Here is an 18,382-nt window from a genome sequence, read left to right on the forward strand (position 1 = left end):
GTTAAGCGCACCTGCGTGAAAAGTTTTAGCTCTTTTCACGTTCTGCAGGAGCTAAAAGTTTTCACGCAGGTGCACTTAACGAGGGAATCACACGGACACTCCATTAGGTACACCGCCATTTTCAAGTGTACCTAATAACAGGCCACTTTATTAGGGAAATATGGTCAAAGGTCAGAGGTGTCAAGCTCTAGTCCTCGGGGCCGCGTTCCAATATGTTTTCCAAGTTACCTCGTTAAACGCACCTGCGTGAAAAGTTTTAGCCACTTTCACGTTCTGCAGGAGCTAAAACTTTTCACGCAGGTGCGCTTAACGAGGTAATCTCAATCTCTCAAAAACATGTTGGAATGCGGCCTCCGAGGACTGGAGTGAGACACCCCTGCCTCATACAGTAAAAGCTACAAAACAAACCGACAAATAACTAGTTTTCAAATCAGACGAGTAAAAACTGGTCAAATATTTAAAAAAAAAGATATTAAAAGTGAAGATAATTTGCAATTCTAGTAATGACATGAATTTGACGCACTATTTGTCTTCGTGGGCCACATAAAATGATGTGGTGGGCCGTATCTGGCCCCCGGGCCTTGAGTTTGACACTTGTGATGTAGGATGAGCTCCTGACAACTCCCGCGGGGTACGTGATTTACATACCGCTGACAGATTTAAGGAAAAGCCAAGATGCAATGTGTGAGTGAGGCGTTTGGCCCACCGTGATTTGCAGCAACACCTCAGCATAGATTCTTAAAGTGCCTCAAATATTTGGAGATTAGTGGAGTGCAGTGTTGGGAAAGTTCATTTTCCACACAAAGTAGTTCAAAATTCAGTTTACAAATTTTAAAATGAACCTGTTCAGTTCATAGTTCATAATTGAAATTTTATGAACTAAGTTCATTGTTATTTTCTTACCCCCAATTAAAAAATAAAAAGGTTTCTGCAAACTGTTACCCTCTGGAATATCATCCCACAATCTCAAATTGTATAGTAAGACTTTTTTTTTTAAATGATTATGTATAGTAAGGGTTTTAAGAAAAACAATATAAAATGTATAGTAAGGCTTTTTTAGATGATTTGTATGTAAAATGTATGTACGTAAACCATCCTATAATAAATGTTGATCTTATCAATTGCAGTAAAAGCACTGAGATAATTCACTTCTCCACAAGGAGGAATTTCAAGGTCTTTATGATTGAAGACCCTGTTTTTAGACACATGATTAAAAATAAAAACACAAAGAAGAAGAAAAAAATATATCTTTATTAAATTTAGTTACCATCCAACATTTTTATACACTCACAAATGGAAATAAATTGCAAATGCAAAGATGTAACAGATCCTTTGACGGCTGACGGGCTCACTTGCTTGCAAACGCCATGATCTGCTCCTGCACAACCAAAACAGGAAAAATATCTTCACAATGGAATAAAGGTCACATTTTCTGTCATAGTGGGTGTTAAATAATTAGGAATATAATCATCATTTATAAATCGCATTTAATATTTACTAAATTGTCTTTGGGAGAAAATAATATTGGCTTGCAAAAACAACAACAGAAATAATTTGAACTCGGGAAGAGGGCAAATACTTCAGGGCTTTGTAAGTGTGCATCCTCCTTACAATTTACAATTTTGGTCTGAATCACTTAGTAGCGAATAAAGCCGTTTCACATGAGTGGTCGGTAATAAAAAGGGTGCGAAAACACAAGCCACCACCGCTGTCCAATGCCCTCGTGCCAGCGTTGAACCCCACCCACACACTTTTGGTAACACTAAATTTGGGGCTAAACTTAGTACTACATTCAGAGCCTTGGAAATTACAGGCACTGGCAAAGTGAAGCTCCGTGTAATCACAAAATAGCGAAGAGGCGGAGCTTAGCTTGGACAGGTTGACGATCGGGTTGAGCTTACTTTTAGTGTTGGGAGCATGTTGGTAGCCTGCAGTCCGAAGGTCCGGAGGAGAACCACGGGAGCAGTATTGGTGGAATAGAGGCGCTTCATGAGGTCGATGGCGGCCATCATGGGCAGGTTGTGCCGCTGGCGCTCACTTTCGTATTCTAACAGGTGCTGCATTGCTCCTGCACAACAAAAAACACTGTAGGTGAAAATCTGACGACGTGGCATTGCGTCAAAATATAATTTTAACTTGAGAGGGGGGAAAAAAAACAACAACACAATATCCCCAGAAAAGCAATGAGCATGGAATTGTTGGCAAACTAAATGAAGGGAGAAAAAAAAAAAAAATCAAACATGATGCTTTTTATAATCCAACAGCGTGCACGTGAGATGGCCTTTTGGAAAATAGTTTAGGGGAAACCACCGAGCTTTGGTTGCAGTGCTCGTGTCTGTTTGGAGCTCTGACTGACCCAGGTCCTTCCCGTTAAAGGCGGCCTGGCTCAGTAGCTGTGTGAGGCAAGCCACATCCCCGAAACCCAGGTTGGCTCCCTGACCGGCGAGAGGATGGACACGATGGGCTGCGTCCCTGGAAAGACAAACATATGCCTGTCTCCCCAAATTCACCACATGCATGCATAAGCCTATTTTATCTTCTTCCAAATACAAGTACAACAATTTCTGCCAAAACCCTACTTTAGATTCTGAAACAATTTTCCTAGATTAAATCAATTGTAATAACGCATTAAAGGGTAAAACTGTGAAGTGTTCCACCAAACGATGAAAAGCGTTGTGAGGTGATTGGTCTTCCAATAATCAGCTTGTCACTGACGACACGGCGCTGTTCTCAGAGATTCCGGCTAAAACCACAGTGGCCCGGAACTTGGCATATTCCCACTTGCCACGTAATTGCTTGGGTTTTTGCTCATTTCAAAATGATGCGTGTTTAATTGAAGACTTTACATTGTCCGTAGTGTCTATGCGCCCTGTGATTGACTGGCTACACGTCAAGGGTGGACCCTGTGGTGCACCCAAAGCCAGCTGGCATAGACTCCAGCTCACGCATGACCCTGAACACAATAAGCAGGAGATTGTCACGTAACTGTAGAAAAAAAAAAAAAGTACTCGGGGAAAAATCCATGGGAAAGAAATAAAGTGGTACCTTGAATTGTAGTAGCTCAAATTAAGAGCCTTTTGAGTCACTGTCAATTTAAAGGCACAAATCACACAAATTCTAGGGTGTGTTTGTGAGATTTATGTTTCATTCAATTCAATTATCCCCAACTCTGATTTTCAGGACCTCTAAAACTATCATTCATTTTCTCTTACCCAATGAGCGCAACTCTGTGCCTAATGTACTCCGATGCGTGGCCCATGCCGAGAGGGAACATGACGCGAGATTTGGGCCCGATGCTCGCCACACTCGGGGGCAGCTGGCGAGGCGAACCCGCAGAGGGCATGATGGTGGCGAGGGCGCTCCGGAAGAGAGACCCGGCCGTCTCGACCAGCTCCGACTGATTTTCGTTACTCCACTGCGAATAAAAAAAGAAGAACGTATGAGAGAGAAAACAGACGATATCGTTTACAGTGGACAACGAAATTAGCCGACATTGGAGCAAAGCTGAACTCCAGGCAAGGGCCTTTATTTGCCCTCCCTAACTAAAGGGTTTGGCGAGGCCCGGGGAGTAGGTCTAATTAAAAGAAGATGCAGGCCAGGCAATACAGTTGGATTAGCCCCGTTTGAAAAACATTCCATGCAGTAATGGTCGACACTGGGAGACCGCAAGTTTAATTACCAAACCAGAACTGAAACCAAACATGACTCAACCGTAGTGACCCCATCCTTCAACAGGAAGTAAAAATAGCCGCTTGGGAAAAAGGCGTTCCTCTAAACACAAGAAAGGGATAGGTATGTCATTTGTCCAAAGCGCTATAGCTATTGTTTCACATATGGTAAAAAAAAAAATCTGTTTACAACAAGATTACGTGAGGAGGAGACACAAACCACACAAACAAGCTGCGACAATGACTTGAGGGACACGCCATCATTTTAATTGCCACTCACAAAGGCAGAGTTGATTGCGTCGACAAAGCATTCGTCATCCAGCAACAGGAGCTCCTCGGCCAGGTGATGACTGGTTGACCACACGAGAGAGCTTGCGGTGTTTGACAGCTGCAGCATAAAGAGGATGCAGCGACAGATGTTGATCATACAACAAATGTGCATTAAAAAAAAAACATGACTTCATTACCGGTAACATTGCAATGGGTCCTGTTGGGAGGAACCTCTGCCATGCGACATTGTTCTCTGTGGGCTGTAACGGTTGAAATAATATATTAACTGGAAGCATAACAATCAAGGAGGTCTGAAGAAAGGAAGCGGCTCATTCTCTACCTCTGATAGATGCAGCACAGCAACCACAGCCGATTGGTCGTAATTCCACTTGACTGTGGGGATGCCTAATTCCCGCCTCACCATAGAGTTGGGTCCATCTGCTCCAATCTGACACGCACAGAGCAAACAAAAAAGATGACGCCATGTAATATTAGGAATTTGAATAAAGAATTTAACTTACAAGTAACTTGGTGTGGAGCGTTTCCCCGCTGGCCAACGTGACCTGCACCCACGGGATGGAGCGTAGCGTCTGGTGCGGCGTCGGCCATGTGTACTTGATCACTTTGGACCTGTACTTGACTTGCACGTTCTCTGACAAACAAGCAGGGAGCAAAACAAGGAACAAAAAAAAAGCATTTTATAAAGTGTAAACAAAGCATTCCAACAAGTTTTATGTAACACTTTCACTATTTGTCAGCCCGAGCGCACGCAAACACGCAGGGACTCGTTGTAAAACACCGTGGCCTTCTCCCTGGCACAAGAAGATCTTAATGGTCTCGGTCTGCCACACGCCATGGACTAATAGTGTTTATCTACAAGCTAACCACGCCACGCTTTGCACATGCTGTCGGTCGGCTCTTTGGATATTGCATCCAACCTCCTCCTGCACCTCCTAAAATACCGGCAGCTGGTCCTCCAGAACATGAAAGCGGCCCGAGCCCTGCTTGGAGCGGGAGCCATCCGCAGATTGGCTGCTGGTTACCGAACAGGGATGTTAAATATGGGGTTTTGGTGATTGGAGAGGGAGATTTCATTGGAAACAGCTGGTAGGCAGCAGACTTTTCATGTACTACATCTTTGAGTCCAATGACAGGAAGACAAACGGCAAGCACATGAGGGCAAAAAACGCGCGGGAACCACACGCCCCTTGTTTGGCCTAAAAGCATTTATAAATATGCCACTGAAACTGCCAAGTACCATTGCAGGGCTTCTTATCATTTGCAACGTTTTGGTTTAATGTCAACAGCAATCGAGCGCTGAAGGCAGTCAGCGCTTTAGAGCCTGGGGTGGTGGCGGCAAGGCTTTAAATAGGTCACTGGACCACTTCACGTGTCCTCATAGGCCCCGGCCAGCCTTGCCAGTTCTTAAAATGTGAAGTTTTGATTGAAATTGACGGAAAATCATAAACGGCTCATGGCGGGAATATAACTAAAAACACCAGTGGTTGGAAATACTAATGTGGTGGCGTGGCTTTCGTGCGACTGACTGACTGAGCGATGCTCGGCTCACCAGACAGACTGTCCAGCTGTTTGGTGAGTGCAGCCACGACCACGTCGTTCTCCACGATGTAGGCCATCACCTCCTCCAGATTATCCTTATCGAATGTGATCAGGGCATCGGAGCAGGCATCCCAAACCTAAATGAGAGAGTCATTACGCCTGCGGTCTCGCCTCAAGTTAATCCTCCCCGTCTCTAAATATAACCAAAGATGATCGCGTCAAAGTTGCTGTCGAAGATAGGCCCGGTCTGCTAAATAGATTAGGACATCAGCACGGCATTCATCTAGAACAGTGGTTTGCAAACTTTTTATACAAAGTACCGCACCCTTAAAAATTGGACCGACCCAGGAAGTTGGGTCAATTTGAGCCAACTTTGGGCAAAAAAAAAAAAAAACTCAACCCACATGAACTCATCGTTCATTTGCCTTTATGTTAGCATAAACTTAACCAATCAAATCATTCATGTATAATAAATTTGATATATTTTATTGTAACGCAGATAAACATTTTTAAACAGTATGGTCGATAATATTCCTAAACTTGATCTAATTCCGAATTTGAATCCGAGTTAAACATGAGGGGGGTGAAAGTGTTTGCTTCGTCCTCTTCTGGGTTGTAAATATGCTGAGGTAAGCCATCAATCAGCCGTAAGACGCTACTGCTGCTACGACTCTTTCTTTCCAGCTTACCATAAAGTAAGGGGATATACCCTTTAAAATACCCACTAATGGCGTTTTGGGTTTGCAACTTGTGATAAGTGGTCAGGAGACCAACCCAAAAATTGTTTGGGGTTTGTTTAACACAGGGTGACGCGATGCAGCTTCTGCTTTCCTTGCAACATTTAAGCACTTGCTTGTGACCTTAAGGGAAAATGAGCTTGCTCTGAATTTAAACTCTTAGGCGGGGGAGACTTTAAGCATGGTGCAAATGTTATTTAGACACGTAGCGCATATTTTCCCTTCTACGGCTAGGATGGGAATGACTATGATCCAGAAGGCAAAACAAACAAAAAAGTAGTAGAATAAAGGTATCTTGGGTGAGGTACGCTGCCATAATCACTCTAAATGGCACGCCATGATGACATCTTAGCCCTGGAGTGAAACACTGCGGTCGAGGCTTTGGTACACAGCGACCACATCTTACAAGCCGGGCCGAGCCTTGCATCCAATGCCATGAAGCGGCAAACAGCCTTTCATCTTGCTGCACTTGTTCACATGAATCTTCATAATTAGAAGACACGGACGGGGGAGTGAGTAGCAATTTGCAAATGCCAAAAGTACTTCATCCTCATCAAACATACGGTTTTAAGAAGAAAAAGAAAGTAGGTCATCCAACGTTCATTTGCGTCGCATGAAGGTATGCTTTTTTTTTTATAGGGCTTCTAATAAAGGCAGACTTTGCATAACGGAATGACGAAATTACATGTCAACTGAACCTGGCATTTAATGTAAATGACTCCATACTATGTGCATAATTATACACACTGCAAATGAGTTTTTTGTTCATTTCGCTGTAAGACGGAGTACAAGCGGAATGTCAAAGAAGTTGCTCTCCGCAAATTGTATAGTATTATGATTATTGGATGACAGAAATAAATGGAGAATATCAGTGTGCAGTACCTTTCATGTTAAAAACAGCAGGACTCAGTTAAATGATAAAAAAAAAAAAACTGGCAACGTTGCAAGAAAAAATATGAAAAGAAGAATAAGCATCAGAGATACGTACATTGATTGATAACAAGCAACTAGTGTAGTTAAAAGAATGATAATCGTACCTGCATCTTTTTATAAGGCTTGTACCTCAATTGTGTGATATGCTCCCATGCACCAATGCCTGCAGAAAACAAAAGTATTAGACAACAATGGTGGGACAAATCAAAAATATGCCTCTAATGTTAACAATGCATTTTATTATTATATTTCATTTTAGAACATCAGCTTCTATGCACTGGATTAATTATGCAATTCAGAACCTGATTACTTATTTTATTCACTTCCTTAATTACTTAAAAACTTCTCCATGGTAGTAGACGTGTTTAATTGTACCTTCTGCCATCTAGTGGAGGAACATTTAATTGTTCTGCATATCACTATATGTTGCTGGCATAAATAGATGAACAAAGCCGGTACATAGTGGTTGAAATTATGACAGGGTCAAAAAAGGGTGATGTAGTCTACTGCACCAGTGAGGAGTGTAGCAGAGCCTGGACTGATGGAGCTGACTCTGGTACTGTAGCTGTCAGGAGCAGTCTCCATTACTTTCTTGTTTCCTGCTTCTAGGAGAAGGATCTTCTTCTCTGACAAGTTGGGATCCATGCCTGCCAGGAGAACATTACGTGTGACAGTGGCTGCTGATTTGTATTCTCGTTTATTTAATCATACACAATCTTTTGGATGTTGACAGATGGATGTGGTCACTCACCGAGGGAACATGCCATTGCAGATCCAACCATCCCTCCCCCGGATATAATAACATCATAAACCTCACTGTTGCCACGATCGTCGCCATGCTGTGCACACACTAATGCACGATGGATACTTTTTACAACAGAAAAGCGTTTTTCTGCCAGGAAACTCCGCCCGAACTCGTTTAGGGCTATGCTAGCCCTTGTAAGGTTTAGCATTATTCGGTATTTAAACGAAACGAGCCTTGCATTAAACAGGGATGCACATTTCCTCGGCGAAGGCTAACCGCTGAAATATGCAATGCAAGTTCGGGTTTCTCCTTGAGCGCGTCCTAAAAAGAGCAGTCGAGTCACCTCAACACTACAGCCATGTTTTGTTGACAGCACGGGGAAATCACTTCCGGCTTCTTAGCCAATCAGGGCAGACCTCTGAAGTGGTTTGCGCTTCCGCTTTTGACCACACAAAACGCTCAAGAGAAACCGAAGCTCGCCCAATAGTGGTGCAGCCACTTGTCTTTTTTTAATTTTTATTTTTGGTTAACTTTATCTTCTTTGCAAAAAAGTCCAAATGCAGAACAGTATACTTTATCGACGAAGATTTCTGTACAGGGATGAAGCCTTGATGCAGGGAAACTCCACGTACAGTTTGCCTTTTAACAGGTTAGGAGCTGTTTACGCTGTTAAATATTACAACGATGGCTTGCACACTGAAGTTGAAACTAACAATAAATATAATTCAGTTTTCAATCTCACTTCTTAATAGTTCACTCTTTAGCCACATTACGCGCTCAGCGGAGTGGATTGTTTGGTTGCCATGGTAACACGTCATACGCAGACTGGTCCTGTGGGTCATGTTTGATTTAGTGGCCATCTAAGAAAGGGAACAGGCTTCATCAAAACTTTTTTTCTTCTTCTTTTTTTTAACTTCAAACAAGAAAGATGGAGAAAAAGAAAACATACAGATGGATGACTGATAACCTTTTACTAAACATTTCAGATGACATCACAACCATCTTGACCAGCAAATATGTCAGAACCAGAGATGATGCTTACAGATGGTTTGGAATCAGAAGAAATCCTCCATCAGAGGCTGCGGTCCCTGAGCGAGACAATCCAACGACAGCTGCAAGAGACCGAGAGGAGGCACAGAGAGCAATTAGAGAGCAGGATTCATCACAACACTCTCCTCTCAGCAGAACTGTCTCCAAGGACCAAGTAAGTCTCCTCAGTCTGCTTATTTTTACTTGAACTATAAGAGATGTGATTTTTTTTTAAAGATTCATTCTCGACGGAGGACATCTGCTAGTTGGTTTGACAGTAATCTATCAAACTATTTTAGGCTGTTGGGGTTGTCTGCTCCAGTTTTGGAATCTTCATCTGAGTGCAAGAAACACTCCACTCGGCCTCCCACCCAGACGCAGCAATGCGAACGAGAACCTTCATTCAAAACAACACAGCAGAAGAAAGAGGAGGAGGCCGAAGTTGAGTGCAAGAAAAAGTTCACTGCCCTTCCTGTCCCCATTCAAGTCAAACTTCCTCTCTATCAGGAGATGATGGAACGGCGGGACAAGGAAAGAAAGCAAGGGTTAGAGCAAAGAAAAACCTTCCTGCTTTCTGTTCAGAAACCTTTCAGCTTCCAGGAGAGAGAAAAGAAGAAACAGGAGAAGCTGGTTGAGCTGCAAGCAAAAAAGACGACTGTACAGAATGTTCCGCAGTCGTGTCCCAAACAAGTTAAAGCGCCAGCAGGTGTGAGAGCTTTTTTTCTACACAAATGAAAATATTTGGAAAAATTGACATCATACTTAATATTTTTGGATTAAACTGTATGAACACTCCCACAATAAAATTAAATCATTACAAAATAAAGTGCCAGATACTTTGTGCATTCCAAAATCTTCTCTGCAATGTTTTTGCAGAGCGGGAGCGTTGCAGGAAAAGCCACATCAGTACTACACAACAGGAGAATCCAGACAAACCCAAACTTCGCATTTCAGATTGCACCAGAATGGAAAAGTTGGGATTCCTTTACGAGAAGCCGAGCTTTCAGCCCAAGATCAACCAGCAGGTGCCCGATTTCAACCGGTTGCACAAAGCCCTGCGGGCAGAAGGTCTGAAAGCAACACTAAGTAAAGATCTAACCAAGTGTCAACCCTTCTACCTGAGAACATCCGCTCTTCCTGCCAGGCAAAGTAGGATGAGTCCTGAAATCTCACAGGTAAACATTGTATTGCGTTGTAGAATGAAAATATATCCATATCTTTAGTGTCTCCCATATTTTTTTTGTGCTGGCGTTAAAATAGAACAACCTAATGTTATGTGAGCCTGGTTTCTCATCGCAAGATATTTCTAAACCTCCCAACCATGATGTATGTACCGTAACCTCTAAAACTAACCTCAAAATATGTTGTTGCAAAGCCACGTTGCATGTCATCTTTGTGGGAAGGGTGGTTTTCTCCAGTGGTTCCTGTACCCTATGCACATAGTATGTAAAGAATGCACCCAATAATTCAGCTTTCCTCCTGTTCTATTTTTGAGTGTGTTCTCCTGAGGATTCAGGAACATTGCAATTTAGTAACAGGTTAGGTAATATTTGGAGTAACAAAGTCACCATTAATAATTTGAATGTGCTTTGGCTGTAAATTTGTGTTTATAATTTGAGGCTACCCTTGTTTTTTTTTTTTTTTTTAACAGATACCCAGTCAAAATAATATGAGGCGGAGTAAGTCATGCGGTGCCATAAGGTCATTGTCTGCAGACACACTTCCGACTTACATCACAGATGCTACCAGGAAACGTTGCATGGCCATCAGGTAAGCTCATGAACTGGATCTTGTTAGGCTTATGAATGAGTGAGCGAACAAGCAATTCAAAGAAATCTAGTCTAAGTGTTCTTTTACATCATTTATGAATTCAATGGAAGTGAATCCCACAATTGATTTGAAAGCTTAATAAATGATGTACCTCACCTAATTTATATTCATAGGAAATCCATGGAGATGAGGGATGGGAAGAATCAGGAAAGTGCAGACTGGGCGAGGAAATACCAGAGCAAGTCGGAGGCCTTGAGGAAGACGGTTTCCCTCCACGCCAAGTCGATGGACCCTCACAAAAGCTTGAAAGAAGTCTACGACGAAAGACTGCAGCACCATCGGTGAGTGCTGAGCAAGCAAGGCCGTCATTCTTCAGTTTGTAGCCATTTTTGTAAACAATGATCTACACAGGGAGACGGATCGACAAAGGACAAGAGATTACATGCGGCATCTACAGGACATGAACGCTCGCGTTCGAGAGCGCCCCCTTTTGTTTGAACAAGTGAAACAGGTGAGGGACGCGTTCGGCCGCATCATCCTCCGCTTGCATATACCGCCATGATGTCGTCTTTGTTTCATCAGAGATACGCCAAAGCTCAAGCGGAACAGGTTTACAAGAACGAGTTGAGGAAAGCTGGCGTCGAAGAACGTTTTGTTGAAGAAAAGGGAAGCGCGTTCACCTCGTCGTCCATCTCATCACCAGCTAAAGGTGACACGTGCCCCAACGTCCACAACACTGACAAAAACAGCAGCGACGCAGAGTGAGGGTTTTTAGAAATTGTTGATGTGATCCCACGATGTCCAGTATTATGAATAGCATGGACTTCATGTGGTTTTACATCATTTTCTAGGCCTGCCCGGAACACAAAAAATATAGTAGCCAAGTAAAAATGAAATATAATTACAATATAGACATTTTCTAAGCCAGCATGTCTGATTTAGGGAGGAAAATGTAGACGACGGTGAAGAAAATTGAAGACGTGGAGGCGAACAGCGGTGGAGTCCGAAGGGGATTGTCATGATAAGACGGTACAATGTTTTTGTGGCCTCTTGACTAGAACACAACACTGTATTCAAATATGACTCATGTCTACTCAACCGCACCAACAATGGATCCGCCAAACATGTGCAAGTACAAATTAAGAAATCTCAAAACATCTGAACCAAAACAAAAATAAGAATTCCAGTGAGAAAACATGCAGCAATAGTACAAATAACCATGTAAATGAGCCACAAAATCTTTTAGATAGATTTACGTGATAATAAATATTTTTCGTGGACACTTGGTTATCAAAATAAATATTTTCAAAACTAAATACAAAACGTGCCCAGCTCCTTCCATCTGTGACATTCATTTGTATGAAGTACCAAACAGTTTTACACAAATGCACGCAAAGGTCTTTTCTCCCATAGCGTGGTTCAGATTGCAAGTCACTGGAGCCGCTCTGCCACCTAAATAAATCCTCGTGTAGTCACCCTGACCAGCTTGGTGGTTTTTGCTGCGGGCCCACAGACCCACATCAATTACTCTACTCATGTACACTGGCCTCCTTTGGAAGGCTTTGCTTATACAGCTGACAGCTTGGAATTTCAGATCTTTTTTTGAAAGAACCACATGAGAATGTCTCAATATGTATTCGATCATAATGAAAAGCTCGTCGAGCGCTTCCTCCTTTTGGGCGAGTGTCATTTCCCCTCAGCGACTAAACTTTGGATCATATGATTATCGAAAATCCCCTCGAAAATCAAACGATTTTGCATTTTATTGAACAATATGATGTATCCCTTTGGAAAAAAAAAACAATAGCATATAATTATCCACTGTGATAAAACAACTATAGAATTCCCAGCTGATCAATGCACATCGCTTCCATGCGATTTCAAACGTCCTCGGCTACATCCTCCCGTGTTGTCATGGGAACAGCGTATCCCAGGGATGCACCATTGATTTAGACGGGGCGCGGCTAAAAACAAACCCAGGCCTCCCTGACCTGTTTGGTAATATTTGCAAGAAATGTTTTCAAGCAATCCTGTTGCACCTCCAGAGTTTGAACAAAAGCACCATTGAAAAAAAAAAGATTGGAGACAGGTGAAGTTTATGTCCTAAAACTGGTGTGTTATTCTCATGGAGATAGAAGCGGATATTTGATTCCCTAATAAATCGACTCTTGAATCATATCATAACATCATATTAACATAACTTCTCATTCCCGAGCTCACCTGCAGGAGGAGCTGCGGCTTGTGCCACCGAGCCCCGACTGAGCGACACAAGCCAGAGATGCCGTTTCATTTTTTTTTCTCTCCTTCTGTGGCATGAATAATAACTGGTGAGAGAGCGAAAGAGAGAGTTGAGCAGGAATGGGGGGGACGGGGGGGGACGAGCGGTGGAGATAGCAGCCTTGGTGACAGATGAGAGCGTGGCACAACTTGGCATCTTGTCTGCACGGTGGGCTGGGGGGGAAACCAGAGAGCAAGTGCATCGGAGTTTGAAGCAAAGCTGCCGGCCACACACACACATACACACACGCTCGAGCACTCTCACATCAGCAGACCCCCTCAGCGCGGCTGCCGCACAACAAGTTCACAGCTCAGACTTACCTTTTTGGGAAGGTACGTGTGGATTTGCGGATGTCTTCACCCCCCGCAGCTCCTTCCCGCATAACTTGATGCTCTACTTTGTCTTGCAGGTGCAGAAGTTTGGTCTTGAGGATCCCCACCGGTGTTATGGCTCTGCCAGAAGCGAGCCATCTTACGCTGTAGAGGAGCTGTGTCTTTCCCCTCCAGAAGAACTTAAAGCCCCCTCGAGGAGGATGGAGAACCTGTCAGGGAAGGACAAGGAGCTGATCCGGAGCAGCTGGGAGAGCCTGGGCAAGAATAAAGTTCCTCATGGTGTCATCATGTTCTCCAGGTAAGTCTCGAAGGCATCATCTCGTTTTGTTTCCAAGTCCAAGCAGCATCACCTTTCTAACCGCACTTCCACCGGAAACCAGAGGTGGCTTGTCTTGTTGCTTGGCGACAGCCTTCAATGTTATTATCTCCTAGGCGCTTCATCTGACACGTGCACGAGAGATTCACAAATGTTAGTTTGTCACGGAAAATGTGCGATGCTGTGAATTGTAACATTAGAGGAGTGATTTCTTTTATGTCACAACAACGTGGGGGAAACCTTGCTGTGCTTTCTCTCATGCTGTTTCTCGGTCTAATTGACTGTGTCTGTCTGTATGTCTGCATCATTCTCACATAGGGGAGTTAGAACAAGCTGCATGAGTTACTTTATCTTCCGGGATTCATTGAAGGTATTCCCTACAGCATGGGTCAGCTCTTTGAAACCGACGGCTACTTCACTGATTAATCCGAGGGGCTACAGTCTGATATAAACTTGCAAAACAACAAATTTGCTCAAATTACCTGAGGTCTTCTTTTCGAAAGCTACTTTTGTCTTTACCTTGCATTTATTTCTAAATGTTTTTAAATGTACTTTTTAATTTGAGAAGCACACTGAGTATGAAATGAGCTTTATTGCCTTGTCTAATAGTTAATAGACACTGATTGTGCTAATTAATTTGAATAATATGATTTAAGATTGATATCAGGTATTATTTCTATAACTGTGCAAGTGTTCGATATTAAATTGATGACTTCTACAACATTCCTAGTAAATCACAATGTCTCATCGCCGATAAGCTACTTTTCAAACCGGCCCCCAGGCTACCCATGTGACCCTTGGGGGTGACCGGGTGACCCCTGCTGTAAAGTATATCCATAGGAATGTTTTTTGTTAGTTTTTTTTCAAAACAGCTAAAAGATTGCAATCCGTGTATCACTGCAAAAAACAATGTATGGTTTGTATCCATCCCTGTTAGGCTTTTTGAGCTAGACCCAGCTCTTTTCAATCTTTTTCACTACAACACAAACTGTGGCAACACACAAGACTGCCTCTCCAGCCCAGAGTTCCTGGAGCATGTCACCAAGGTGAGCTTCTCAATCACAGAGTGTCTCATTAGTCAGAATATGGGATTGATTAGCAAGTGAGTCAAAAAGTCTCCCATTGCATGAGAAAAATATAAAAGAGTAGTTGATGGAGAAAAACGTATCCGTAATCATCCCTCGTCTGGCTGATCCCAGGTGATGCTAGTGATCGATGCCGCTGTCAGCCATCTCGACGATCTTCACTCCCTGGGGGATTTTCTTCTCAACCTCGGGAGGAAGCATCAGGCTGTGGGGGTCAAACCACAGTCGTTTACTGTAAGAAAAATTTACAGCAGCAGAATTCTGAAGCATCCACGTTGATTCGTGTTTGGGTTTCTCACAGGTGGTAGGGGAGTCGCTCCTCTACATGCTTCAGTGTAATCTGGGCCAGGCCTACACGGCGGCCATGCGTCAAGCCTGGCTCAACATGTACAGCATCGTGGTGGCCGCTATGAGCCAAGGATGGGCCGGGAACGGCGAGGACAAGGCAGACTGAGGTGCCGGCGCGTGAGACGTTGAGCTGTTGCTGTCCTCTCACTTATTGTGGTTGCCATGGAACGAGGTTGTGTAACTTGCAGCATTGTGGCTTTTTCTTTTTTGCTGCTTTACATTTGGGGGGAGTGCCAAGCGTAGACGAACGAATATACGGCGTGGCCACTGGCAACACTCCTCCGATCACAAGCAAAGACAAAGCATGAAGGTTAACTTGTATATAATGCCTTTTAGTTTGTCTTCTGACCGTAGTAAAACGTGTCGTATGTAACAGCGTCGCCCGGCGATGAATATTTTACGCTACTCAAAATGGGCAGCTCTGGGTCAAACGGCGACCAAAACAAAATGTAATCACTTTTTGTTTTGTGTATCTTATCCAATGTTAAATGGATTTATGAAAGGCTAAGCTTCTTTTTTTTTTTTTCAGCTACTGACAAGAACTGTTATACACTGATAGCTTTCTACTGTAATCTCCGACTGTTGCGGTGTCTTCGTGCACCTTACTGTACACGGTAAGTGAGACCGTGAGCAAGTATCTCAATAGTTTTCATCTGACTGTTAATAAATAAGACTGTTATGTTCAGGAAAAGGGTATATTTTAGGATTTTGTGCTCAAATTTGATGTTAATCACTGTCGTTTTAATGTTGTTGTGGCAATAAATCTTGGAATAGGGATGTGAACGCGAACCATTAAATAATTGATGGTAAACGTTTGTAACAAAAATGACCTTATATGTTGCTAAGGGTTTGTACGCATCATGTATGTGTATTATTATACTGGTCAACAGCTAATTTTAATCAGAGATATGTCTATAAACATATTTGTGACATTGATGTTTTTCTTTTGGCACATTGGGTTTCTGAGATTTCTCATTTTTGGTTAGAAGTTTAACTTTTAAAGGTTTGCACGATACGGATTTTACTCTACTTTGTAATTTATATCTTTAATGCTTGAGAAAGTAATTCCACCTGTTGCTGAACCTTAACTCATAAATATTACAAAATATATGACTAAATTACATAATATATTATCGTTATTATTCTGAAAACCTGATGTTGTAGAAAGAAAAAAAACAAAGGCAGAATTGGAGTCAGTGCAAAAAAATATCTCGACAAGTTTACTTGCATCTCTGATTTAAAAAAAAAAAAAATGTAAAAATGTGTTGACCAGTGTTTTTAGCATAATTGTTCTGAATTACTTTCAATGCCAAGTATTTTAACAACAGTGTGCTAACACCATACAACTGTAAATCCAAGTTGCTGATATGTGGTTATTAACGCTTTATCCTGAGTTTACATTAAAAAAGTTTATTTTTATATTCTGAAATATAGATGTATATGACCTAGAGCCATTGTTTTACAGTCGCTATAGTACTTTGTGTGGATTTACAGGAAGTTCAATCTACAAAATAAATGTTCTATGAATATACTCGCACTGGTCATTTAATTTTCCATGCTACAGTTTCATAATTTGTCTATGCGTGTCTCAATAAAGTGATTTCTTGTGGACATTCTACAGCAAATCCAGGTCAGTGTGTTGTCACATTGTCCCAACACAACGGCGGCCACTTGATTTCAGTCACACGATATCTTTTACATTGCTGGTTACGTAAGAGCCACGAATGGCTCATCGCCCCGAGCGGCAAATACGAGGGTGACTTTAGGCACATCAGGCCACTTACTCATGCAACATCACAATATCACATCAAGAGCATTAGAAGCAACAAATATTTGCCAAAAATCGACAAATCCAACCAACGTCTTGCAGATAAATCTATTCCCGTGAGCTTGAATATCGGTTTGTGCACGCATAAGTGACTGAGTGAGGATTGTATCATCCATGAGCAGGCTGTCTGTTCCGCTGTTGGATCTGTGGCTGACATGGCCTTAATTTGTCTCCGTGCACGCTGCCAAAACTCTCCCCACTCGCTGAGTGTCTCCAGTATTTATGTTGCTTCACAACAACGTGCACTCGTCTAGCCACTGGGATGGAGACGGATGAGACGCTGACCCGAGCATCTCTCAGGTCACCTAACAATACAGAGTGACCGCTACAGTGAATACGAGGCCTGAAGAAAATAAGCGGCAATTAATTTATAATTTGTCACTATAGCGCTACTCAGGGTTTTCGCTCTGAAGGTTGCCGTCTGCGAGAAAAGATATTATTTTTAGAAAGTCTGCAATGTGTTTTGGAAAGAAGGGGTATTGAATGTTGTCATGGCAACTGTTAAGTGCTGTGTGCAAGAGTGTGTGTGTTTGTCGATGCGCTCGTGTTTTTTTCTGATGAAAGAGCAGAGCAAGGGATCAACTCCATCGTCCTAAATAAGATGAGAGAGACCATGACCGGAGCAGTTTTTTTTTTTCTCAAAGGTGCCTTATTAAATATGGCTTGGGCTTGCTTGGCAACTCCACGAACAAAACTCATAATAGTTGCACAGAATAAATTCTGATAGATTTTGTCTGGCAATTTACAGAAAATAGAGAGAATCTTTCATGGTGCAACAAAATAACACAATGTCAAGTGCCAAGACAACAAAGGAGAAAAAATGCAAGGTCTTAAACTGGCCTAAGTCAATCACCGGACCTTAACCCAATCATGAAATTCACCTCCTGAAGAGGAGACTCAAGGGAGAAAGCCCTAGAAACAAATTAGAACTGAAAGAGGCTGCAGTAAAGGTCGGGAAAAGCATTTCAAATGAAGTGAAACATTTTATGGGTTGCAGGCTTAATGCAGTTATTGCAAATGTCAGAATCAGTGTCAAACGTCTATTGATCATTCCACATCATATTACTAAAGTAATGCAATTCAAATACTGAACCGCTAAACTTAATGTAAGAAATTTGCAAATTGGAAATAAAATCATTGCAACAACGATTGGATTGGAGTGGCAATAGTTTCCTGCAGGAGGTAAAGGTCTTTTCTATTCTAAGCATCTGGCCAGGAGAGAGAGAGGAGGAGAGTGACAGGTTGCACACTCAGAGGAATTCACCTTTCATGGAAAAGCATGTTGCCACGGGTGACAGAGGAAAAAAGTCAGGGACTTGACAATGTTCTTGTTAGGAACTCTTAGCAATGGAGATAAAAATACAAAGTACATACAAGTGCAGAGCACTGCAAGATCTTGGTTAAATTCATATCTGATACTTGCTATACTAATGATCTGAAAGAAGCATAAAAAAATTATTCTTGCACAATTGGGAATCACATC

General features: G+C 42.4%; 3 protein-coding genes across 3 annotated transcripts; 2 read left to right on the forward strand and 1 right to left on the reverse strand.

Annotated features, from left to right (window-relative positions):
* Window positions 1-1,232: 1,232 nt before the first annotated feature.
* Window positions 1,233-8,319, reverse strand: coq6 (coenzyme Q6 monooxygenase). Its single transcript, XM_061301707.1, has 12 exons — window positions 7,920-8,319; window positions 7,681-7,815; window positions 7,273-7,331; window positions 5,509-5,635; window positions 4,460-4,590; window positions 4,279-4,386; window positions 4,136-4,198; window positions 3,949-4,056; window positions 3,213-3,415; window positions 2,357-2,472; window positions 1,902-2,068; window positions 1,233-1,378 (listed from the first exon to the last, which is right to left on the reverse strand). The coding sequence occupies exons 1-12, from the start codon at window positions 8,119-8,121 to the stop codon at window positions 1,349-1,351; spliced, it is 1,449 nt and encodes a 482-aa protein (XP_061157691.1). The 5' UTR covers window positions 8,122-8,319; the 3' UTR covers window positions 1,233-1,348.
* Window positions 8,320-8,382: 63 nt separating this feature from the next.
* Window positions 8,383-12,207, forward strand: fam161b (FAM161 centrosomal protein B). Its single transcript, XM_061301708.1, has 9 exons — window positions 8,383-8,562; window positions 8,900-9,117; window positions 9,242-9,648; window positions 9,819-10,117; window positions 10,594-10,712; window positions 10,886-11,053; window positions 11,124-11,223; window positions 11,295-11,421; window positions 11,655-12,207. The coding sequence occupies exons 2-9, from the start codon at window positions 8,930-8,932 to the stop codon at window positions 11,666-11,668; spliced, it is 1,422 nt and encodes a 473-aa protein (XP_061157692.1). The 5' UTR covers window positions 8,383-8,562; window positions 8,900-8,929; the 3' UTR covers window positions 11,669-12,207.
* Window positions 11,658-16,543, forward strand: ngb (neuroglobin). Its single transcript, XM_061301709.1, has 5 exons — window positions 11,658-11,741; window positions 13,400-13,620; window positions 14,576-14,684; window positions 14,838-14,957; window positions 15,025-16,543. The coding sequence occupies exons 2-5, from the start codon at window positions 13,523-13,525 to the stop codon at window positions 15,175-15,177; spliced, it is 480 nt and encodes a 159-aa protein (XP_061157693.1). The 5' UTR covers window positions 11,658-11,741; window positions 13,400-13,522; the 3' UTR covers window positions 15,178-16,543.
* Window positions 16,544-18,382: the final 1,839 nt, after the last annotated feature.

This window comes from Syngnathus typhle, linkage group LG16 (genome assembly GCF_033458585.1).
Source record: "Syngnathus typhle isolate RoL2023-S1 ecotype Sweden linkage group LG16, RoL_Styp_1.0, whole genome shotgun sequence".
In the NCBI taxonomy this organism is placed as follows: domain Eukaryota; kingdom Metazoa; phylum Chordata; class Actinopteri; order Syngnathiformes; family Syngnathidae; genus Syngnathus; species Syngnathus typhle.